The sequence below is a fragment of the Coregonus lavaretus genome (genome assembly GCF_964263955.1).
Source record: "Coregonus lavaretus genome assembly, chromosome: 34".
Taxonomy (NCBI): domain Eukaryota; kingdom Metazoa; phylum Chordata; class Actinopteri; order Salmoniformes; family Salmonidae; genus Coregonus; species Coregonus lavaretus.
Window position 1 is genome coordinate 31,292,447 of NC_140021.1, and position 26,174 is coordinate 31,318,620.

Sequence of the window (26,174 nt, forward strand, 5' to 3'; positions counted from 1 at the left end):
AGAGAGAGAGAATTAGAGGGAGCACATAGGCAATGATACAATTGACAGGAGCCTAGTATTTTGTATAGATGTGCAAATGTTATACGTAAAGACATTTAGGCCTACAGTACATGTGCACACAGTGCCATGGAACGAGAGAAGCGATTTATGACATTCATCTGACCCGACCCTATTTAGAAATATTGTTGGTGGTTTAAAAAACAGATAGTTTTTTGTTTAATTTAATTAAAAACCAACCTTATTAGAAAGATTGACCGTCCATTGGTTTATGGTGAGAACGGACATGGCTCGAATGCAATGCAATTTCGTCCACTATTTCTGGAGAAGTGCAAATATGATCTGTAAGGTGGTTCCATGATGTTTATAAAACATTACATTTGCGAGCAGAATAGTATTTCCCCTCTCGTTATATTGGATCTTTATCCAGCTCCCGTGAAAAGTTTGGATGTGTGTAAAACCCTCCATAGTCTTAAGTTTCCTTGTCTGTATTATACACCCACGGGGAGAAATTATGGTGCTTGTAACTGTATTTAGAACCGTTTTTTTGTTGTTGTTGAATTTGATTAGAATTATACACTGTCTTTTTAGGCCTTATCAATAGCCTAGTGAATTTAATCTTGCTGCAATTTACAGTAGGCATAGCCCCTAAATCAGTGTGAATGCTATAGCCTATGTTTAACAATTTATTTCCATATTGAAGCAATGCTATTAGAACAATGTGGACTGCAAACATGTTCAACATATTTAGCAAATATGGAGCAGGCTATTTAACGGATTAGGCTATAATGGACTAACATTCAAATTGGAGTTGATGACAACGAAATACATAAAAGTAAATACACATCTTGAAGCAACCACATATTTAGCCATGGAGCACGTTTTGATTGGCCAGTGAGTGGCCAAGCCTTTGACACACCCACAACTTGTTTATTCATCAAAACCCAGCCCTTTCGCGCCACCACCCACTACTGCACCCATAATTCCGGTTGTGAAAATAGCAAAAATATTTCTGACACCCCCGAATCTAGAACGCTACCGCCAGAGCTAAGATTTACCATTGTGTTAGGTTTGTTAAAATGGAGCCCACAGTCTGCATCCCAAATGGAACCCTATCCCCTATATAGTGCACTTATTTTGACCAGAGCCCTAAGGGACCTGGTCAAAAGTAGGGCATTACAGAAGGAATAGGGCGCCATTTGGGACTTAGCCACAGTGAGCAGTCAAGGCTTTCCCCTGAGCCACATGTTCTGCTCTGTAATGCCATGACATCATACACACCCTTCCCCCTGAAGTTAGAGAGTGAGTAAGCGCTGGATGGGTGGACCGAGATTGGGGATTTGGGACCCTCAATTTTCCTCAATGGTTTAGATAATGGATATCTTGATTGCTGAAAGGAAACAATCAGATTTTCCTAAAATGGCATGTTTGGCTGGTTACTGACTGACACTCCCGACTTGACAAGTGCCAAATTTAGCTTGGCTTGTTGACCAGTCTGAAAATCACAAGTCTAAAACCGCTAACAGATTTGGCTTGGGTATTTATGTTTGTGTTCAATGGTTTGGTGCTCTATTGCAAAACAACATACATTTTACAGGGCCAACCTATCCACCCGTGCTCGGGAGAAATAGATTTTGTTAGGTTTATCAAAAGTGTAGTTTAATTAGGGCACAATTTCCAAAACAATTAGTGACAACCAAGCAGCTAATGAGGTCTCTCCTGAACCTACCAATCACTCCCCAGAGATTAGCTGTGCGTGCGTGCTTGTGCATGTGTGTTCACCCATGTGTGTCTGTGAGAACCACACATGCAATTTGCCCACCCTTGTTAACTCTGCATTGCCTCACCACCATCCAGAGGTTTCCTGACATTGGGATCTCTGTCCACACTATACTAAGTACTACTTCCTCAGTGTATATGATATCTTGTGAATGTGCAGATGTTTGTGTCTAAAGTGAGTATGCTTACATAACAGCACATCCTTTTCATTGTGTTTGACAGGGTGGCCTCGGGTCACTAAAAGCCCATTACAGACAACACAACACTTAAGGATTCCGTTACAGGCAGTAAAGAGATAAGCTAGCATGATTTCCTGCCTCTTCTGCCGCCTCAGAGTCTATATTGTTCAGGTCAATGACCCTATGATAAATACGGCAGGTTGTAGGGTGACAGACAGACACACTGGCCAAGTGTGATAACCCTGGGAGAGAGAGATGGCTGTGTCCCAAAGTGGCAACCTATTCCCTTTATAGCGCACTACTTTTGACCAGGAACCTATGTGCTCTTGTCAAAAGTAGTGCACTACAAAGGGAAAAAGGTGCCATTTGGGACACAAGGCTCTGTGGCATCACAGGTGCTGACCCAGATAGTCCAGAGCAGTGGCGGTCAGTGCCGTTTAAGGAGGACAATATTTTGTTTTTATGAGCATGGCCTTCTATTACAGCATATTGGATGACTGTCATTCATATTCCATTCACCCATTCAATGTAACATCGATAGGTTTAGGCTACTACATGATACTATAATTTTCCCTATACCCATCATGAGGTTGCTACAATCTAGCCTATGAATGAAAGTTTACAACGTAGGTGTACAGGTCGAGAGACATTTACAGACAGTGACACATTCAATACCGCCTTGCACACTCTTGCCTGCATCTAGCTGATCTAGGGTGTAATCATTAGTCCAACAGTTGCAAACAAGAGTTTCTATTGGACAAATTCAGGTATGTTTATCCCCGTTTCGTTCCGTTTGCTTCCGTTGAATAAACTTTTTTCAACAGAATCGGCGAAATGAATACACCCTGATCACACGCAAACACAGTTCACTTTCATACCAACCACATACAAACAGCACAAACAATTTGCTCGTTGTATATTTCCTTCTCGCATCTACGCCCTCTCCTCCTCTCAACTTTTCCCTTCACTTGTGGACTTCAGTGCACAACACATCAGCTGTCTGTAACCAGGCGAAAAAACCTTTCCAAACTAAACCTTCATATCATAACCGCTAACCGCTACACACAGCCTACATCGTCGTCAACATATTAGCTAATATTATAGTCAACATAGCTACCATAACTAACGAATTAGTAAACACGCTACAATCATGTAGTACAGTGTACAGACAGAAAGCAGTTTAGCAGTTACACCGGCGGGCCCTGGTGGCAATACATTTAATAAAACCAAAAGCTTACCTTGACTCTGAAGAGTTCCAGTGTTGGATAGCCATAGCCAGCTCGCTAACATAGCACCCCTCTCTGAGATATAGCTAGCTCTCTCTCTCTCTCTCTCTCTCTCTCTCTCTCTCTCTCTCTCTCTCTCTCTCTCTCTCTCTCTCTCTCTCTCTCTCTCTCTCTCTCTCTCTCTCTCTCTCTCTCTCTCTCTCTCTCTCTCTCTCTCTCTCTCTCTCTCTCTCTCTCTCTCACTTTTCCTTCATTTTTTAAATTAATTTGTTAAAAACTGTTCAACTATTGTGTTTCTCTCTCTTTGAGTCAACTGCACACCACATTTTATACTCTGCAGTGCTAGCTAGCTGTAGCTTATGCTTTCAGTACTAGAGTCATTCTCTGATCTTTTGATTGGGTGGACAACATGTCAGTTCATGCTGCACAAGCTTTGATAGGTTGGAGAACATCCTCCGGAAGTTGTCATCATTACTGTGTAAGTCTATGGAAGGGGGTGAGAACCATGAGGTTTTGTATAGAAGTCAATGTACCCAGAGGAGGACTGAAACTATCACAATGTTGCTACCCTACAGAGTGTTGTTGAGGCTACTGTAGACCTTCATTGCAAAACAATGTGTTTTAATCAATTATTTGGTGACGTGAATATATTTAGTATAATTTGATCTACAAAGGATAACTTCATCTTTCACTGTTTTTATTTTTATGAAATTCACTGAGGAGGATGATCCTCCCCTTCCTCCTCTGGGGAGCCTGCACTGGCCCAGAGACATGCTAGGACCTGGCATACAGCACAGTAAATCACTGGGCTCCCACTGCAGTAAACATGTCACTTTAGTCTCTTGCTAAAACCACCATGTAACTGCTCATTTTTATTCCACCCTGTCCCACCAAACAAATGTGATATATTCATTCTGACAGGTTTAAGATGAAGATATTCAATGATCACTTTTTCCCCTGAAAGTAGACTTTAGGTCTGAATTCTGGGAGTGAATGTATTTATTCCTAAGTCCCAGGCTCTGGATTGTGTCCGTTTTGGCTCAGGCAGACTCATAAATCTAGTCTGTGGTACTAAATTGCTGTACAGTGGTTATGATGTGGTATGTAACAGGGTTGAACACAGGGATTCTTACGTGTCCTCAGACTGGTGGAGGGAATACTGTGCGAGTGGCCGGCTGTGAGTGTAGGGTTTCCCGGATACATTGTAACTCCCTCCCAGTCCAGGGCTACAGCCAGGGGCCCCCAGCTGCAATTGTTTACATCCAACTCTTTAATCATGGTGCACACATGCACACACACGTTGGAGCTCCATCCTTTAATCATTACCCTGGGATTGGGGCTGAGATTGGCATTCAGTCGGAGTCATCAAGGCCCAACCGACAGCTACACACACACTAAACATCACATTTGCAACACCCTCCTGTGGTGTTTTACAGGTTCCTAGTAGTCACTTCTCTGTGTAGTGTTTAATTGGGAGTAGGGTGAAGTTGCCCCTAGACACAGATCTTGGGGTCAGTTTAGCATTTTCCACACTAATGGCTAAGGTTGGGATTGGGGGAGGGGAAGCTGATCCTAGATAAACTTTTTAAAAGCCAGAGCTCTTTAGTCTTGATGTGGGGGATAGGCAGCCTGGTGACTTGGTATGCAGCCATGCCTTAGTATGTAGGTAGGCCTTTAGTGGACAGCCTAGTCCGTTTATGAAAGAGTTTGAACCTATTGCCTGTTGTCTCATTCAGACTGCTCAGGAGAATAATGTTGTAGGAGTAGGCTGAAGTTGCCCCTGCCTAGACACTGATCTTGGGTCTGTTATGCCTATTACCCACTAATGGTTAAAGGGCAATTCCACCACTTTTCAACCACATATTCACTATCTCCTGCACCATACCAGTGTCTATATACACTATACAGTGGGGGAAAAAAGTATTTAGTTCTCCCACTTAAAAAGATGAGAGAGGCCTGTAATTTTCATCATATGTACACGTCAACTATGACAGACAAAATGAGATTTTATTTTCCAGAAAATCACATTGTAGGATTATTAATAAATTTATTTGCAAATTATGGTGGAAAATAAGTATTTGGTCAATAACAAAAGTTTCTCAATACTTTGTTATATACCCTTTGTTGGCAATGACACAGGTCAAACGTTTTCTGTAAGTCTTCACAAGGTTTTCACACACTGTTGCTGGTATTTTGGCCCATTCCTCCATGCAGATCTCCTCTAGAGCAATTATGTTTTGGGGCTGTCGCTGGGCAACACGGACTTTCAACTCTCTCCAAAGATTTTCTATGGGGTTGAGATCTGGAGACTGGCTAGGCCACTCCAGGACCTTGAAATGCTTCTTACGAAGCCACTCCTTCGTTGCCCGGGCGGTGTGTTTGGGATCATTGTCAAGCTGAAAGATCCAGCCACGTTTCATCTTCAATGCCCTTGCTGATGGAAGGAGGTTTTCACTCAAAATCTCACGATACATGGCCCCATTCATTCTTTCCTTTACACGGATCAGTCGTCCTGGTCCCTTTGCAGAAAAACAGCCCCAAAGCATGATGTTTCCACCCCCACGCTTCACAGTAGGTATGGTGTTCTTTGGATGCAACTCAGCATTCTTTGTCCTCCAAACACGACGAGTTGAGTTTTTACCAAAAAGTTATATTTTGGTTTCATCTGACCATATGACATTCTCCCAATCCTCTTCTGGATCATCCAAATGCACTCTAGCAAACCTCAGACGGGCCTGGACATGTACTGGCTTAAGCAGGGGGACACGTCTGGCACTGCAGGATTTGAGTCCCTGGCGGCGTAGTGTGTTACTGATGGTAGGCTTTGTTACTTTGGTCCCAGCTCTCTGCAGGTCATTCACTAGGTCCCCCCGTGTGGTTCTGGGATTTTTGCTCACCGTTCTTGTGATCATTTTGACCCCACGGGGTGAGATCTTGCGTGGAGCCCCAGATCGAGGGAGATTATCAGTGGTCTTCTTTGTCTTCCATTTCCTAATAATTGCTCCCACAGTTGATTTCTTCAAACCAAGCTGCTTACCTATTGCAGATTCAGTCTTCCCAGCCTGGTGCAGGTCTACAATTTTGTTTCTGGTGTCCTTTGACAGCTCTTTGGTCTTGGCCATAGTGGAGTTTGGAGTGTGACTGTTTGAGGTTGTGGACAGGTGTCTTTTATACTGATAACAAGTTCAAACAAGTGCCATTAATACAGGTAACGAGTGGACGACAGAGGAGCCTCTTAAAGAAGAAGTTACAGGTCTGTGAGAGCCAGAATCTTGCTTGTTTGTAGGTGACCAAATACTTATTTTCCACCATAATTTGCAAATAAATTCATAAAAAATCCTACAATGTCATTTTCTGGATTTTTTTTCTCTCAATTTGTCTGTCATAGTTGACGTGTACCTATGATGAAAATTACAGGCCTCTCTCATCTTTTTAAGTGGGAGAACTTGCACAATTGGTGGCTGACTAATTACTTTTTTCCCCCCACTGTATATACAAAAGTATGTGGACACCCCTTCAAATTAGTGGATTCTGTTATTTCAGTCACACCCGTTGCTGACACGTATAAAATCGAGCACGCAGCCATGCAATCACCATAGACAAACATTGGCAGTAGCCTTTCTGAAGAACTAAGTGACTTTCCACGTGGCACCATCATAGGATTTCACCTTTCCAACAAGTCAGTTCGTCAAATTTCTGCCCTGCTAGAGCTGTCCTGGTCAACTGTAAATGCTGTTATTGTAAAGTGGAAAGGTCTAGGAGCAACAACGGCTCAGCCGCGAAGTGGTAGGACTCACAAGCTCACAGAACAGGACTGCCGAGTGCTGAAGCGCCTAAACATAGTCTATACTCGGTTGCAACACTCACTGCCGAGTTCCAAACTGCCTCTGGAAGCAACTTCAGCACAATAACTGTTTGTCGGGAGCTTCTTGAAATGGTTTTCCATAGCCGAGCAGCCACACACAAGCCTAAGATCACCATGTGCAATGCCAAGTGTCGGCTGGAGTGGTGTAAAGCTTGCCGCCATTGGACTCTGGAGCAGTGGAAACGCGTTCTCTGGAGTGATGACTCACGCTTCACCATCTGGTAGTCCGACGGACGAAACTAGGTTTGGTGGATGCCAGGGGAACGCTACCTGCCCAAATGCATAGTGCCAACTGTAAAGTTTGGTGGAGGAGGAATAATGATCTGGGGCTGTTTTTCATGGTTCGGGCTAGGCCCCTTAGTTCCAGTGAAGGGAAATCTTAATGCTACAGCATACAATGACATTCTAGACGATTCTGTGCTTCCAACTTTGTGGCAACAGTTTGGGGAAGGCCCTTCCTTGTTTCAGCGTGACAATGCCCCGAAGCACAAAGCGAGGTCCATATAGAAATCGGCTGTCGAGATCGGTGTGGAAGAACTTGACTGCCCTGCACAGAGCCCTGACCTCAACCCCATCGAACACCTTTGGGATGAATTGGAACGCTGACTGCAAGCCAGGCCTAATCGCCCAACATCAGTGCCCAACCTCATTAATGCTCTTGTGGCTGAATGGAAGCAAGTCCTCTCAGCAATGTTCCAACATCTAGTGGAAAGCCTTCCCAGAAGAGTGGAGGCTGTTATAGCAGCAAAGGGGGGACCAACTCCATATTAATGCCCGTGATTTTGGAATGAGATGTTCGACGAGCAGGTGTCCACATACTTTTGGTCATGTAGTGTATGTGAAAACGGCGTGATTCTTATAAAGATAGGTCCTAAAAAATGCTTCTCTGTGATATCACACGGTAGGATTAAAAGTAAGAAAAACTGATTTTTAAAACCTGCATCGAGTTTCTAGCTCCCCACGTCACCCGCAAATCTCAGTGTTTGAAAATCAATGTTTTTAAAATGTTTTAACTTTTGATTATGTCATCGGCTAGAACCTCTTAACTTTATATATTTTTCTAACAAAACGTGGAAATGCGCTATTTTCACATATGGGCAATTCGATGGTAACGGAATTACGCTGAGACGCAGATATTTCACTTCAAAATGTTACCAAACAAAAAACATCGATTTCAAAGTTTAACAAACCATACAACTCTATGCACAAGGACACATTTTTACAATTTCCACAAAACATTTTACAAAAACACACTTACTGGAAGAACTGTGCAGATGCAAAGTTTGGCAACAGAATTTTGGTAAAATCTCCCTCAGTTTATGTGACCACACCAATCTGAATTAAGATTCAAAGATGTCTGCAGAAAGAATGGGGTGTCAGCTATGACATTACACCTAGACTTTTAAAAAATCTTTGAACTACAGTAAGTGAAGTGGATTTACATCTGGTAACAGAATTACGCAAACGGAATTACATTATGGGTCCCTGATCTGTATCAAATGCATAATTATGGCTATGAATATCATTCTCTTCATGATGATGTATCCTAAATAGGTACACAAAGCTAGAAATATTCAATATCCTCCTTTGCATATTTGGGTATTATTCTACACACTGGCTATTATTCTAATGAGCTCCTGTTATGTGAATTATTTAACAAACTATTTCAGTGTCTCTGTGCGTCTCCCAAAAGGTTGTAAGTCTTTTGGGATTTAAGTAACGGACAGAGTCCCGGTCTGCATAATCAGAGATTTATTCATTGAGAATTCTGCCATCACAATTTCAGAGTCCATCTTTTATACTCATACGTCATACAAAAATCCCTCCTCTCTGTAGGCAGGCTGTAGTTTTCCACTTTATAATTGCTCTCCTGACCATCAGTTCACACACACACATACATACACACACACATGTATACACACACACACACACATGCATACACACACACACACACACACATGCATACACACACATATGCACACACATATACACATTTACACACATACATTTTCTTATCATAGTCTCTCTCCTCCCTAAATTCCTCAGTTATCTTGGTTTCTCAGTTGCCTGTAGACAGTTCTCCTTGTCCTTTGTTGTCTGGCCTACCTCTTACTCACATTGCTAAATAGTAGCACAATGTCATAATCTTTACTGGTCCTACACTCACACATTACCAGGTAGTAGATTCTAACACATCTCACACAGTTTCAGAGTGTAATAATTAGTCACTACTAAGAAAGTACTAATCATACTTAAAACAAGAACATTTCACAACTATATTTAAGGGTGGAACATTTAGTCATTACTTTTAACCTGTATATAGAATTAATTTCTATATCAGCTCCGCCCCCAAACAAGACCACATTTGGTTGGTCCGGACCAGACCAAATCTGAACCAATCATAGACATCTATGTTTCACAAGTTTGCACAGTAGAGTACAGCACAGTACCTTATACTGTACTCTACTCTAGTGTGCTGTTCTCTACCATGCTTTACTGTGCTATACTGTGCTGTCCAAACTTAGGATTTTAATGAGTTACAGTTCATATAAGGAAATCAGTCAATTGAAATAAATTCATTAGGCCCTAATCATTGGATTTCACATGACTGGGAATACAGATATGCATCTGTTGGTCACAGATACCTTAAAAAAAAAAAAGTAGGGGCGTGGATCAGAAAACCAGTCAGTATCAGTTGTGATCACCATTTGCCTCATGCAGTGCGACACATCTCTTTCGCATAGAGTTGATCAGGCTGTTGATTGTGGCCTGTAGAATGGGAACTGGAACACACTGTTGTACACGTCGATCCAGAGCATCCCAAACATGCTCAATGGGTGACATGTCTGGTGAGTATGCAGGCCATTTTCAGCTTCCAGGAATTGTGTACAGATCCTTGCGACATGGGGCTGTGCATTATTATGCTGAAACATGAGGTGATGGCGGCGGATAAACGGCACAACAATGGGCATTCAAATTGCCATTGATAAAATGCAATTGTGTTCGTTGTCCATAGCTTATGAGTGCCCATACCATAACCCCACCGCCACCATGGGGCACCCTGTTTACAACGTTGACATCAGTAAACCGCTCGCCTCCATGACGCCATAAACGCGGTCTGCCATCTGCCCGGTACAGTTGCAACTGCGGTTGTGAGGGTGGTTGGACATACTGCCAAATTCTCTACAACGACGTTGGAGGCAGCTTATGGTAGAGAAATTAACATTAAATTCTCTGGCAACAGCTCTGGTGGACATTCCTGCAGTTAGCATGCCAATTGTACGCTCCCTCAAAATTTGAGACATCTGTGGCATTATGTTGTGTGACAAAATGCCACAGATGCACATTTTAGGGTGGCCTTTTATTGTCCCCAGCACAAGGTGCACCTGTGTAATGATCATGCAATTTAATCAGCTTATTGATATGCAACACCTGTCAGGTGGATAGATTATCTTGGCAAAGTAGAAATGCTCACTAACAGGGATGTAAACAAATTTGGGGACAAAATTTGAGAGAAATACGTTTTTTGTGCGTATGGAACATTTCTGGGATCTTTTATTTCAGCTCATGAAACATGGGACCAACACTTTACCTGGATGAAAACAATAACGTTTGCTGCCAATGACAACTACAAAATACTGTGATGCTTTATCACTTACAAACCTTGTTCTTACTGAGCTAACAAAGGTTGGCCTTGGCACAGAAAATATACTTAGTCGCTTGTGTCATGTCAGGTAAAAAGAAAATGCAGAAAATATTGCAGGACAAAGTAAACAGAGAAGTGCCATATTGTTAATTGTTTCAACCACCAGCTTCACTTAGCGGTTGTTCACGCAATGTCGTCTGGGAATGCACTGGAGGACTTTTCTAATGTCTGTGACTCACTCTACAAGTTCTTAAAGAAACCAACAGTGGCTGCCCTGTACACTGGAGAAACCTTGAAAAGGCTACTTGATCAAAAAGGTGGACCGGACACCTGGCTACTGTGTCAATGGTTGTTAAAAGTTGTGCAGCATTGTGAAGTTCCTCTCTGACATCGAATGCATGCGTTCCTACAACACAGAAGTAAGACTTGAGGCTACAGGGCTGCTAAAGGCAGTGACGGTCCCCGGCTTTAAGTTTACAGCCACCATGGTGCACAGTCAATGAGCTATAAGCTATAAGGCCATAAGTAAACAGGAAAACGCTCATCCAGAGGCAACGCTCCTAGTGGCCGGGGACTTTAATGCAGGGAAACTTAAATCCATTCTACCTAATTTCTACCAGCATGTTAAATGCGCAACCAGAGGAAAAAAACTATAGACCACCTTTACTCCACACACAGTGTCACGATCGTCGTCAAGAGAGGAGGACCAAGGCGCAGCGTGATGAACGAACATGTTTATTTATCATTAGCGATAAACACGGACAGTAAACAAAAACAACAAACGACTCGTAACGTCCTAGGTAACATAGACCAACACGGAACAAGAACCCACAAACACAAAGAGAAAAACAGACAGTTTAAATATGGCTCCCAATCAGAGACAACCAGCCAAAAGCTGACACTCGTTGCCTCTGATTGGGAGTCACTCAGGCCAACATAGAAATAAACAGACTAGAACTCCCAACATAGAAATACACCACATAGAAAGAACACACCCTGGCTCAACATATAGAGTCCCAGAGCCAGGGTGTTACAGTACCCCCCCCCCTAAAGGCGCGGACTGCGACCGCGCCTCAACTAGAGCAAAACAGGGGAGGGCTTGGTGGGCATTCCTCCTCGGCGGCGGTTCTGGCTCCGGCCTTGCCCACCACCCTCCAATAAACCCCCCATAGCGCCCCTGGTCCGGTCTGGCCCCGCTGGCTGGAGCTGAACTGGACGTAGCAGGAGCGGTTAGCTTCAGCTCCGTAGTGGAGCAGTTGACCGGTACCTTACCAGGCACCGGTGACCCAGGCACGGGTTGTGCTGGACTGACGATGCGCACCCCTGGCTTGGTGCGTGGAGCCGGAACGGGCCGGACCGGGCTGACGACTCGCACCCCTGGCTTGGTGCGTGGAGTAGGAACGGGCCGGACCGGGCTGACGATGCGCACCCCTGGCTTGGTGCGTGGAGTAGGAACAGGCCGGACCGGGCTGGCGACGCACACCGTAGGCTTGGTGCGTGGAGCAGGGACAGGCCGGACCGGGCTGGCGACGCACACCGTAGGCTTGGTGCGTGGAGCAGGGACAGGCCGGACCGGGCTGGCGACGCACACCGTAGGCTTGGTGCGAGGAGCAGGGACAGGCCGGACCGGGCTGGCGACGCACACCGTAGGCTTGGTGCGAGGAGCAGGGACAGGCCAGACCGGGCTGGCGACGCACACCGTAGGCTTGGTGCGTGGAGCAGGGACAGGCCGGACCGGGCTGGCGACGCACACCGTAGGCTTGGTGCGTGGAGCAGGGACAGGCCGGACCGGGCTGGCGACGCACACCGTAGGCTTGGTGCGAGGAGCAGGGACAGGCCGGACCGGGCTGGCGACGCACACCGTAGGCTTGGTGCGAGGAGCAGGGACAGGCCGGACCGGGCTGTGGAGACGGATAGGAGACCTGGAGTGAAGAGCTGCCACAACCCGTCCTGGCTGAATGCCTATCCTCACACACTCTGTGTGAGGCATCAGCACAGGACGTACAGGGCTGTGTACCCGTACTGGCATAACAGCACGTGACACTGGCGCAGGATATCCGGGACCGAGGAGAGGCACTGGAGGCCACGAGCGCTGAGCCGGCACACTCCGTCCTGGCTGCATGCCCACCTTCGCACAACACGTGCGGGGTGCTCGCACAGGACGTACAGGACTATGCCGGACCACTCGTGGCACAGAACGCCGCTCCGCATACCGCGGAACCTGCCCAGTCCCATGCTGCCATGCCTGAGTACGGGAAGTTGGTTCCGCTCTCCATCCAGGCTCCGCCAACCTGCCTTCTGGCCCCCCAAACCCGGTGGCCTCCTCTCCAAATCGCCCTGTGGCAGCCTCCTGCTGCCCAGTCGCCCATGCCGTGTGCCCCCCCAAAAAATTTTTTTGGGGTTGCCTCTCGTCCGTCCGACGATGACACTGCTTACGCCGCTGCTCCTCTCTCGCCAGGGCCTTAATCCTAGCCCATGGCCCTTTGCCCCCGAGCATGTTCTCCCAGGACCACGATTTGCCCACCTGGGCCATCGCCAACCTCTCCATCTCCTTTCCCGGCGCTTCCTCCCATGTCCAGTCTGCCTGCTCCTGGACACGCTGCTTGGTCCTTGTATGGTGGGTTCTTCTGTCACGATCGTCGTCAAGAGAGGAGGACCAAGGCGCAGCGTGATGAACGAACATGTTTATTTATCATTAGCGATAAACACGGACAGTAAACAAAAACAACAAACGGCTCGTAACGTCCTAGGTAACATAGACCAACACGGAACAAGAACCCACAAACACAAAGGGAAAAACAGACTGTTTAAATATGGCTCCCAATCAGAGACAACCAGCCAAAAGCTGACACTCGTTGCCTCTGATTGGGAGTCACTCAGGCCAACATAGAAATAAACAAACTAGAACTCCCAACATAGAAATACACCACATAGAAAGAACACACCCTGACTCAACATATAGAGTCCCAGAGCCAGGGTGTTACACACAGAGACGCGTACAAAGCTCTCCCTCACCCTCCATTTGGCAAATCTGACCATAACTCTATCCTCCTGATTCCTGCTTATAAGCAAAAACTAAAGCAGGAAGCACCAGTGACTCGGTTAATAAGGAAGTGGTCAGATGACGCAGATGCTAAGCTACAGGACTGTTTTGCTAGCACAGACTGGAATATGTTCCGGGATTCTTCCGATAGCATTGAGGAGTACACATCAGTCACTGGCTTCCTCAATAAGTGCATCGATGACGTCATCCTCACAGTGATATTTTACATTTTAGTCATTTAGCAGACGCTCTTATCCAGAGCGACTTACAGTTAGTGAGTGCATACATTTCATACTGGCCCCCCATGGGAAATGAACCCATAACCCTGGCGTTGCAAGCGCCATGCTCTACAAACTGAGCTACACGGGGCCACTCATGTGGTTTAGGCTACATTCCATTCAAATTACAGCATTTTGGAATTAACATAGCATGAAATTCATCTTCCACTACACCTTGGGATTACATTAGATTCAAATGACAGCATTTGGGATTGTGTAAGAACAGTGAGTCACATATAGCCCTGGTTACAGAGTTAAGGTCAAGAGTTTCTCACTCACACCTCTTAGCCTCTTGAAAAGTAAGGACATATCCTTGACAAAACTTCAGACAAATGCAATGTTTAAAGTATTCTCTCAAAGCACGGTTGCTAAGAAATAGTCAAGCAACAGGAAGAGACAGAACTATAGACACGACAGGAAGTGAAAAGGGGACGTGAATGACCCTAACCTGGGGTCACAGAGCACACGGAGCCTGAGTGTGTCTCAATACTCTAAAAGCTGCTCCTTTTCTATTCTCTGTTACCTACATGTCCGCTGAACGAACTTGCGCTGCCACCTCACCTACCAAGCCCTTACAGACCAGTGGTCAGGACAAAAAAAAGATGAGGAAAGAGAAGAGTATCTATATCTTGGCCTTACTTCTAGCTCCCCTACCCCAAAGGTCCATCGAAAAGTACCAAAAAGAATGGCTGGTACAGTGGGGAAAAAAAGTATTTAGTCAGCCACCAATTGTGCAAGTTCTCCCACTTAAAAAGATGAGAGAGGCCTGTAATTTTCATCATAGGTACACGTCAACTATGACAGACAAATTGAGGAAATAAAATCCAGAAAATCACATTGTAGGATTTTTAATGAATTTATTTGCAAATTATGGTGGAAAATAAGTATTTGGTCAATGACAAAAGTTTGTCAATACTTTGTTATATACCCTTTGTTGACAATGATACAGGTCAAACGTTTTCTGTAAGTCTTCACAAGGTTTTCACACACTGTTGCTGGTATTTTGGCCCATTCCTCCATGCAGATCTCCTCTAGAGCAGTGATGTTTTGGGGCTGTCGCTGGGCAACATGGACTTTCAACTCCCTCCAAATATTTTCTATGGAGTTGAGATCTGGAGACTGGCTAGGCCACTCCAGGACCTTGAAATGCTTCTTACGAAGCCACTCCTTCGTTGCCCGGGCGGTGTGTTTGGGATCATTGTCATACTGAAAGACCCAGCCATGTTTCATCTTCAATGCCCTTGCTGATGGAAGGAGGTTTTCACAAAAAAATCTCACGATACATGGCCCCATTCATTCTTTCCTTTACACGGATCAGTCGTCCTGGTCCCTTTGCAGAAAAACAGCCCCAAAGCATGATGTTTCCACCCCCATGCTTCACAGTAGGTATGGTGTTCTTTGGATGCAACTCAGCATTCTTTGTCCTCCAAACACGACGAGTTGAGTTTTTACCAAAAAGTTCTATTTTGGTTTCATCTGACCATATGACATTCTCCCAATCCTCTTCTGGATCATCCAAATGCACTCTAGCAAACTTCAGATGGGCCTGGACATGTACTGGCTTAAGCAGGGGGACACGTCTGTCACTGCAGGATTTGAGTCCCTGGCGGCGTAGTGTGTTACTGATGGTAGGCTTTGTTACTTTGTTCCCAGCTCTCTGCAGGTCATTCACTAGGTCCCCCCGTGTGGTTTTGGGATTTTTGCTCACCATTCTTGTGATCATTTTGACCCCACGGGGTGAGATCTTGCGTGGAGCCCCAGATCGAGGGACATTATCAGTGGTCTTGTATGTCTTCCATTTCCTAATAATTGCTCCCACAGTTGATTTCTTCAAACCAAGCTGCTTACCTATTGCAGATTCAGTCTTCCCAGCCTGGTGCAGGTCTACAATTTTGTTTCTGGTGTCCTTTGACAGCTCTTTGGTCTTGGCCATAGTGAAGTTTGGAGTGTGACTGTTTGAGGTTGTGGACAGGTCTCTTTTATACTGATAACATGTTCAAACAGGTGCCATTAATTCCGGTAACGAGTGGAGGACAGAGGAGCATCTTAAAGAAGAAGATACAGGTCTGTGAGAGCCAGAAATCTTGCTTGTTTGTAGGTGACCAAATACTTATTTTCCACCATAATTTGCAAATAAATTCATTAAAAATCCTACAATGTGATTTTCTGGATTTTTTTTCTCAGTTTGTCTGTCATAGTTGACGTGTACCTATGATGAAAATTACAGGCCTCTCTCATCTTTTTAAGTGGGAGAACTTGCACAATTGGTGGCTGACTAAATACTTTTTTTCCCCACTGTATATGCACCAAATGTTCATATTCGAACGGTACATGCAACACATTTTTGTATTCGATTTTGCTCTCTAGCTAAGGACATGCATATCCACAAATGTTATAAATAAATCCGACAGAGTACTGGTGAATCAAAGAAAAGACAGCATGAAGGTGCTAATATTACCAGTGGATGATTGTAAAACTAAGAACCTTCTGGAGTTCCATTTCAAATGGAATCATATTCAAGAGAGGCGATTCTATTGCTATAAACACTTGCATAAGTCCATGTAACAGCTCCGCCATTGACGGTAGTGAAGTGACAATGAAATGGGGACAAAGCAATTCCATTGAAACCCTCAAAAAAGAAGATTGAATAGTTACAACAATTACTCTCAGCTCTCATTGTTTTTGGTTGCCTCGTTGCAGTGACCGTACGTACATACCCCAACCAGAAGCCATGGATTACAGGCAACATCCGCACTGAGCTAAAGAGTAGAGCTGCCGCTTTCAAGGAACGGGACTCTAACCTGGACGCTTATAAGAAATCCTGTTATGTCAATACAGGACTAAGATTGAATCGTACTGCCCAGTGACACAAGCCAACCAGACGAGCTAAATCACTTCTATGCTCGCTTCGAGGCAAGCAACTCTGTTCCGGATGACTATGTGATCACGCTCTCCGTAGCCGATGTGAGTAAGACTTTTAAGCAGGTCAACATTAACAAGGCCGCAGGGCCAGACGGATTACCAGGACGTGTACTCCGAGCATGCGCTGACCAACTGGCAAGTGTCTTCACTGACATTTTCAACATGTCCCTGACTGAGTCTGTAATACCAAGATGTTTCAAGCAGACCACCATAGTCCCTGTGCCCAAGAACACTAAGATAACCTGCCTAAATGACTACCGACCCGTAGCACTCACGTCTGTAGCCATTAAGTGCTTTGAAAGGCTGGTCATGGCTCACATCAATACCATTATCCCAGAAACCCTAGACCCACTCCAATTTGCATACCGCCCCAACAGATCCACAGATGATGCAATCTCTATTGCACTCCACACTGCCTTTTCCCACCTGGACAAGAGGAACACCTACGTGAGAATGCTATTCATTGAATACAGCTCAGCGTTCAACACCATAGTGCCCTCAAAGCTCATCACTAAGCTAAGGACCCTGGGACTAAACACCTCCCTCTGCAACTGGATCCTGGACTTCCTGACAGGCTGCCCCCAGGTGGTAAGGGTAGGTAACAACACATCTGCCACGCTGATCCTCAACACGGGGGCCCCTCAGGGGTGCGTGCTCAGTCCCCTCCTGTACTCCCTGTTCACCCATGACTGCAAGGCCAGGCACGACTCCAACACCATCATTAAGTTTGCCGATGACACAACAGTGGTAAGCCTGATCACCGACAACGATGAGACAGCCTATGGGAGGAGGTCAGAGACCTGCCGTGTGGTGCCAGGATAACCACCTCTCCCTCAACGTGATCAAGACAAAGGAGATGATTGTGGACTACAGGAAAAAAAGAGGACTGAGCATGCCCCCATTCTCATCGAGGGGGCTGTAGTGGAACAGGTTGAGAGCTTCAAGTTCCTTGGTGTCCACATCACGAACGAACTATCATGGTCCAAACACACCAAGACAGTCGTGAAGAGGGCACAACAAAGCCTATTCCCCCTCAGGAGACTGAAAAGATTTGGCATGGATCCTCAGATCTTCAAAACAAAAAGTTCTACAGCTGCACCATCGAGAGCATCCTGACTGGTTGCATCACCGCCTAGTATGGCAACTGCTCGGCCTCTGACCGCAAGGCACTACAGAGGGTAGTCCGTACGGCCCAGTACATCACTGGGGCCAAGCTTCCTGCCATCCAGGACCTCTATACCAGGCAGTGTCAGAGGAAGGCCCTAAAAATTGTCAAAGACTCCAGCCACCCTAGTCATAGACTGTTCTCTCTGCTACCGCATGGCAAGCGGTACTGGAGCGCCAAGTCTAGGTCCAAAAGGCTTCTTAACAGCTTCTACCCCCAAGCTATAAGACTCCTGAACAGCTAATCATGGCTACCCTAACTATTTGCATTGCCCCCCCCCCTCTTTTATGCTGCTGCTACCTCTGTTTGTTTATCATCTATGCATAGTCACTTTAACTCTACCCACATGTCCATATTACCTCAATTACCTCAACTAACCGGTGCCCCCTGTATATAGCCTCCCTACTGTTATTTTATTTTACTGCTGCTCTTTAATTATTTGCTATTTTTATATTTTACTTATCTATTTTTTACTTAACACTTTTTTTCTTTTCTTAAAACTGCATTGATGGTTAAGGGCTGTAAGTAAGCATTTCACTGTAATGTCTACACCTGTTATATTCGATGCATGTGGCAAATAACATTTGATTTGATTTGAAATCCCCGTATCCACTCTTCCTCCTGTGTCTCCAACCTATTTATCTCCCCATCTGTTTCATAACTGTCAAATAAAGTAAGAAAATACTGAGGGGAGGGAGTGGAATTCCCCCCAAAAATTGAAAGAGAAGATATACTGTAGCTAAAAAGTACACAGGAAATGGGCCAATAAGAAAAAAAATACAAGCCATCACAATGACTTTGCCTATACACAGACTATGTGCTGCGTGTAGGGCCCCCGACCACTAGAAAGTCAGTCGGGGTCTCAACTTACAACAGCAGTTTTCCTCTTGTGTCAGTCACTGACAGTCAATCAATTAGCCCATATCAGCTAACATGTTATTGATTGCTAGGTAAGTTAGTCTAGCCAGCTATCTTGTAGTAATCATGGCCGAATTACTGACCAGGCACGCAAGGCACGTGCCCAGGGGCCCTCATTGATTTTGTAAGAAACTCTCACTCAGATATCATATGAACATTGCATAAGTCATGGCAAAATGTGTTGAACTGCAGGGAATCGGCTTTAAAACTGCAAAATGTTCTTCCTATCCCATGGCAAAATGAGTAAAATCCCATTAAATGAGTTTTAAAACTGCTAAAGTTTCTCTCTGCCCCATGAAGAAATGTGTAGAATTGCAGGACCTTAACTTTAAAGCTGCAATATATAACTCATCAATGTCAATGAAAGCAAGTTTAAAAAGCCGTACATATGTGCCCCGTTTTTTAAGTTTGGTTTTTGCGTCTTTTACATTCGGTTTTGTACACCAGCTTCAAACAGCTGTATATACAATATCTTTGCTTATGGAAAAGTTATTTCACAGCGGTTTAGATGGTACAATGATTCTCTACACTATACATTGCTTGTTTTGTCACATAAACTGAAATTAGGCGAACTATTAGAATTTTAGCAACCAGGAAATGGCAGAGCGATTTCTGCATATTGTACCTTTAAAGCTGCACATTTTCTCTCCAGCGCCAAGAGGGTGGCCACTAAAATGTTTTGCCCGCGAGGTGGGTGGGGGGCCCCCAACAAAATCTTGCTTAAGGCCCCCAAAACGCTACAGGTGGCCCTGCGTACTGCTTAGTTCCTACAAACCAGCTTTTACTGGAAGGTTGACTTTACTGGAAGGAAAGTGAAAGCTTTCACTCTAGAAGCACAGAGGCTGTTTAAGAGTAATGACAGTGACAGCTTGACCTTTCTGTCTGAAAGGAATTATCTCTTTGATGCCTCTCTTTTGTCCAGACATTTTGTCTTCACTGGAATTTTTGGCCCATAACTTAATGCTGACGGGGACATGAGACTGGGAGAGTCCTACTGTCTGTCAGTGTCAGGAGTCACATTTACACCAGCTGGTTTGTTAACATGTGTTGACCTCTCCACAGCTGGTCTGGGGTTTTATCCCTCGATCAATCCTTTCTTTCTCTTGACCCCCCTGGTTTGTCATTACCCCCTCTTTTCAGGTGTTCATGTAGGTGTGGAGGAGTCTGGTAATCCCACTGAGACCAAGCCTGTCCCTCAGAGCCCTGTCTTACCCGTTGGTCCAATATCAGACGGGGCCCTACCACATATGATGGAGACTGGGGAGGCAGGAGCCCCCGGAATCATCATGTCTTCCAAACCACCCAAGGGGGCTGACGGCAGCATGTCCCCCCTCAAGGGCTTCGCTGGAGCCCCAGGTGAGATATAGGGGTAGCTGGGAGAGAGGCTAGGAACACGTACAGAATGCATGTGCATTTGCATATCTACACACACACATACATCCCAAGCACATGCACACGCAAGTAGGTATGTTTGCAAGATTAATTGCATTCTTTCAAAACCTCATGAAATGTATCTTCATTATTTTACAGCCTCCCCACCATCTACAGGGTCTTTAAAGCCTAATATACCAGTGATTTCTGGTAAGTGCTATTTGACTCATTTGATTAAATTTACTATCAAGATAAAATTGAGTCTCCTGAAAATGAACCTCTTTCAACAGTTGCCCACATTCCTCTGAGATCGTCATTACACAATCCATATTTAACTTTAACAGGTAAGATATGTAGTGCTCTTGTTACGATGAATTCCATAGTAATCCAATCAGCTACTGTATGGACAAGAATTATCTGTCCCAATAACCACTTGAAAATTTGTTTTGAGTGTGTCCCAAATTTGGGACAGAAACTGTGTCAATGTGACATTAGATTAAACTTTAACCCTGTATCTCTGTGTCAGGTGAGCGGGTGTCCTTCTCGGCTGGGCTCAACCGCTTGCCCTTCCCTGGGGAGGTGGGCATCATCCGCTTCAACAAGGTGTTGGTGAATGATGGGGGACACTATGACCCTCACACAGGTAACGACTACATCACTGTCACACACATATGGACATCACCACACTAACCTAGATGTAAACTACAACTTATCCAAATAATCAAGAGTTTTATGGTTGTACATCTAGGTGACAATACAGATGAATGTCAACTCGTGTTTGTTCACTCTCACAACTGACATGTATGAGTGCCCTGTTGTGGCTGATAGGTTTCCTCTGACCCTCTTCATGTCTTCCAGGCATCTTTAACGTTCCCATGGAGGGCCACTACCTGCTGAGTGCCGTGCTAACAGCCCAGAGAGGTGCCAGGGTGGAGGCAGTGTTCTCTGTGTCCAACCGCAGCATCCAGAGGCTGGACACGGCCGGTTACCTCCCTGATAATGGTGGTGGAGGTGGGGCTGGCTCCACCAGCTGTGACTGCGGAGGCTCTGCCTCCCTGAGCCTGGTTCTGACTCTGAAGCGTGGGGACAGGGCAGGTTTAGTCATGACCGCAGGCAAACTTGCCATCTCAGAGAACACAGAGGTCCTCTCAACATTTAGCGCCGTGCTTCTCTACCCCACCCCCTCAAAAAAATAGCCGCCATGTTATAGACAAAGTTATCCCCTAAAAAAGAAAACCCCACCAATGATATTGCTTTATGTAGCTCCACCATCAAAACAACATCCATTCTACTTTAGATGTATGCCGTGTTCACGTGCTAGTCGGAACTAGGAAACTCTGAAATGTGACTTGCTAATTGGTTGTAGTTCTACACGTGTCGTGTTCAACCAGTTAGCAAGACGGACATTTTGGAGTTTCCTAGTTCCGACTAGCATGTGAACGCGGCAGTAGTATGCCCAACATAGCATGCCTTACTGGTATTTTAGTAAAACAAGTAGATTAACTCATGATAGTACTTTAAAGCAATCTTATGACAGAGCTTTCATACAAAAAGAGAAATGTGTATCAAATATTTGATCATAGGATCCTTATGGAGGGGACAGGGCAGGCTACTGCCATTTATGGAGTATTACAATTTGGTGATTGATTATATTTGAAATGTTACATGTTTGAATGTGTGCTTGTGTTGATGTGTGTGTTCAATTTGTTTACATTTGTGGTAGTGTTTATTTTAAACCTGTGTAATTGTTGATATTTTCTAAATACTATTTTATGAGAGGACAATCAATTACACAGTACCTTACATACAGTACAGAGAACTGCCTAAATAAAGGAAACAGCAACATAGTGTCTTAAGAGGGCGTTGGGCCACCCCGAGCCAGAACAGCTTCAATGCGCCTTGGCATAGATTCTACAAGTGTCTGGAACTCTATTGGAGGGATGCGACACCATTCTTCCACAAGAAATTCCATCATTTGGTGTTTTATTGATGGTGGTGGAAAACATTTAGGCGCCGCTCCAGAATCTCCCATAAGTGTTCAATTAGGTTGAGATCTGGTGACTGAGACGGCCATGGCATATGGTTTACATTGTTTTCATGCTCATCAAACCATTCAGTGACCACTCGTGCCCTGTGGATGGGGGCATTGTCAAGGTAGCCCCAAAAAATGGCCAAAATATTGGCCTGCCCAGCATTTTTATACATGGGATGTTGATTGCTTAATTAACTCAATGTTCCACCTCTGTGGAAGCACCTGCTTTTAATATACTTTGTATCCCTCATTTACTCAAGAGTTTCCTTTATTTTGGCAGTTACCTGTAGCATTGTTAGAGGAACTAACGTTAAACAAATAAGCTGGTCCTTTTTCTACTTGACAAGGGATACAGAACATTTCGACAAGGACAGTTGTTTTGAAAGGTCTTTGTATTTCACCTCCTCCCAATGACTCCCAATGTTCTTTAGGACCAATGCCTGAAATGGAAATGTTTCAGTGCCTTTTCTTGGATCAGAGGACTTAAATTCAGCCCCTGGGGCCTGTAATAAAAGCTTTGTCTAAACAGTGGTCATGAGTGTTTATTAACTAGGGTATTGTAGTGTTATTATTCTATAGGCCTACTGTTTATAGTATCACTATAAATGATGACAGAATGGTATCACAGGTGTTTCTTACATGAATTACAGTGAGAGCTGTTTAGGAAAAAGTGGATTGCGTGTTCAAACAACTGGAGTAGAGGTGCTCATTTGAATAATCGGATGCATCAGAAGGTGTGACACTCTCCATTCTAAAAAATATTTATCTGATGAAGGTCTCTGAGCAAAACGTCATGCTGTGTTTTTAACAGCGCTGTTTAGCTAGATTGTTGGCACAAGAAGAGCGGTTCCAAAATGCACACCCTCATTACACCAAACATCTGCATGGAATCTTAGAATGTATTTATTATTTTGGTAAAGATTCATATCTCAAACACACACTTCAATGTACATGGCGACATGTAAAAAAAAAAAAAAGGCATTTGAGTTACACTGATCACTATCAAAGCAGTTGCTGAAAAAAACTACAAATACCAGAGCATTAAGATGTGTGTACTCTCCACACAATATCACTTTCATAGAAAGAACAGCATTACTACTGCGGAACTCTGCAACACCTCTGAACATCATCAAATACAACAGCGAAATGAGGATGACAAAATACACCTAAATATAGTTCCAAATATACAAGACAAACACAAGCCATAATATAAATATATCCCGTAAAGAATCATTCATTTCATAACACAAACATTGTAAAGGTAACCCATAAAATGTCTGCTAAACTGCTTTCAGTGCATATTAGTCTGTCTCCTTCCAAAATCTCCAGTGCTGTGTGTGTGAGCAACTGCTACACTTTAGAAAGTGCTTCCTTCGCCTTTAACCTCACTACAGCTATCTGTCCGTATGTCTTAAACATTGAGCCAGCTCAGATCAGTTGAATCTCTACCTATTATCATACAGTATGTGTGTATCTAAGACTTCTGTCAGTTCCACTGGCAGCTCAGAGCAAAATCTCAGTTAAAGCTTAGCATGTACTGTATACAGCAAGGCCTTTCCAAGCAGCATGATTCTCCAAATTAATATCTAACCATATTGCAACAATATAACTGTATTATAATTCTAAGCAGACTGAACCAAATGAGAAGTGAAAGGTCAGCATTATCACTCAAGCCAAATAACCAACTAACCTTACAACTAAGCCAGCCTTCTTTCTCTTCACATTGTATTCTAAAAAGGCTGTACAGTCTAAATGTATGATGTGAGGCAGTTCTTATTGATATCATTGCAATGAGTGCTATTGTACCTGTGTAGCACTAAACAATTGAGTAAGCATCAGCATCAGTAGACACATAGTATACAGTCATCAAAGCAGATATTAAGGCAGTGCAAGCAATCATAATGGAAAGAGCCATGAAATTATTACGCAACACAAAATATTGCCTATGCCGATTTCAATGAGGTTGATTTCAAGTTATTTTTTTTCATCCAAAAAACAAAGTTTATCTACTGTACCAAAGTGTCTGTTAATTACTACCTTAATACCTGATAATAATACCACAGCTGTGGGAACTGTCCAATCAGAATCAGAGCAGCTCCTGAAGACTGACTTCAGTGATTGGTTGTCTCAGAACAGCTCCTCAAGACACACTTCAGTGATTGGTTGTCTCAGAGCAGCTCCTCAAGACAGACTTCATCAATTGGCTGTCTCCAGAAGCAGAAAGAACTGAATTCTGGGAAACTGAAGGTGGCGCTCTGCTCCTTACTGCGTAAAGGAAAAACGTGCTCTACCAGTTCACTCAGTCGGCCGTACCTACAGTGAGACAGGCAAGGGGTTAGATAACAGTTACTTACTGACCAAGGTCGGGATTCAATCAAAGGCACATGGTCGACAAACGCACTGCACTTTACTTTTAAGGTAATTTACGCTTGAGCCGAATCCCGGCCCAAATACGTCCAAAGAAACCCACACTACTGACATACAGACAGATAAACTACCTGTAAAGTGGCTACTTACGATGTTTTATTGCCTTTCGCTTGCTCTAGGATGAGCTCTCCTTTGGGATTGACTGTGAATATCCGACACACAGGGACACCCACTTGCTTGTAGGCAAACACATCCTGATTCAAAAATGAAAGTGTCATTTTAACAGTCTCCCTATTCTAATAATATTCAAAATTAGGTATATGATTACAAGATAAAACAAAGCTTACATTTGTTCGGTTTCCAAAGGCTGCATAGAAGGGATGTGTGTTTGGGTAGAAGAGGTTCTTGATGTCTGTGAGGCATTCAATCTTGAACTTCTCTGGCTTCTTTTCAATTACCTCCCTTATAGAAGGTTAAAGTAAAATAAAATGCTTGAAATGTAACCATTTTACAACACTATTATAATGTTTAAATCAAACCATTTTGCAACAATATCATAACTGTATCAGAGAGTTTCTAAACACAGATGCCCAACATCACGAGACCTCCGGGAACGCTTGCAAAGATGACTCGGCAGACCAGACCGGGATTTGGTGTTTGAGAAGTCAATGAGAGAAGTGGAAAAAGTATTCCTTAGTTGTTAACCCATAAGAGTCTAAGCCGAGTCTAAGCCCTGTCTAAGGGGGAGGGGGATAAATCATTTTTGGCCTTGCTGCTATTACCCCAAAAGGAAGTTTGTTCTGAAGTGTCTGTCCTATATCTGAGATATAGAAAAGATCAGGAAACATTTGTAATATTTTTTATTTACATGTATTTAACCCCTTATTTTTTGCACTAAACAGTCTCCATATACGGTATACTTCCATTCATTGTTTCGACTGGACCTTCAGACGAGTTTTGTGAGGCCTGTGGGCATGTATGTGTTCGTGAGAGTCTCACCTTTCCACATATTAGTGTGTAGCCCAAACTATTCGGACGCTACAGACAGAAGTTGGCAGATCGGCTGTCCCGAATTCAGATGAGTCCCAAGACGCTTGTGGGGGTAGTAGAGCAAAATGGAGAACACCATCGTGTTCGTGAGAGTCTCATCTTTCCATAGATATAATAGTTTGTAGCCAAACCGTTCGGACGGTACAGATGATTTTGTGAGAAGACCAATTTTCGGGATGTTTCATGGTCTGACAAACACGGCTCTACCTCTGTCAACTTTCACCGCAGATGCGGAAGTGCGACATACAGTGCGGGAAAAAAGTATTTGATCCCCTGCTGATTTTGTATGTTTGCCCACTGACAAAGATATGATCAGTCTATAATTTTAATGGTAGG

General features: G+C 44.2%; 2 protein-coding genes across 2 annotated transcripts in view; one reads left to right on the forward strand and one right to left on the reverse strand.

Moving 5' to 3' along the window:
* The window catches only part of LOC311109158 (EMILIN-2-like), a gene marked incomplete at its 5' end in the record, with an annotated part of 33,089 nt that extends 10,145 nt beyond the window's left edge, over positions 1-22,944 (forward strand). Inside the window, 5 exons of the mRNA XM_084151981.1 lie at positions 20,159-20,374; positions 20,549-20,599; positions 20,680-20,733; positions 20,916-21,032; positions 21,248-22,944. Of these exons, the coding sequence (XP_084008107.1) occupies positions 20,159-20,374; positions 20,549-20,599; positions 20,680-20,733; positions 20,916-21,032; positions 21,248-21,585 (776 nt within the window). The 3' untranslated portion in view covers positions 21,586-22,944. The remainder of the gene's footprint in view (positions 1-20,158; positions 20,375-20,548; positions 20,600-20,679; positions 20,734-20,915; positions 21,033-21,247) is intronic.
* Positions 22,945-23,306: 362 nt separating this feature from the next.
* LOC311109372 (phosphatidate phosphatase LPIN2-like) overlaps positions 23,307-26,174 on the reverse strand; it is a 46,208-nt gene continuing 43,340 nt past the window's right edge. The window contains exons 18-20 of the mRNA XM_084152225.1: positions 25,136-25,250; positions 24,939-25,042; positions 23,307-24,734 (exon numbers count right to left, since the gene is read on the reverse strand). Coding sequence (XP_084008351.1) covers positions 24,590-24,734; positions 24,939-25,042; positions 25,136-25,250 — 364 coding nt within the window. The 3' untranslated portion in view covers positions 23,307-24,589. The remainder of the gene's footprint in view (positions 24,735-24,938; positions 25,043-25,135; positions 25,251-26,174) is intronic.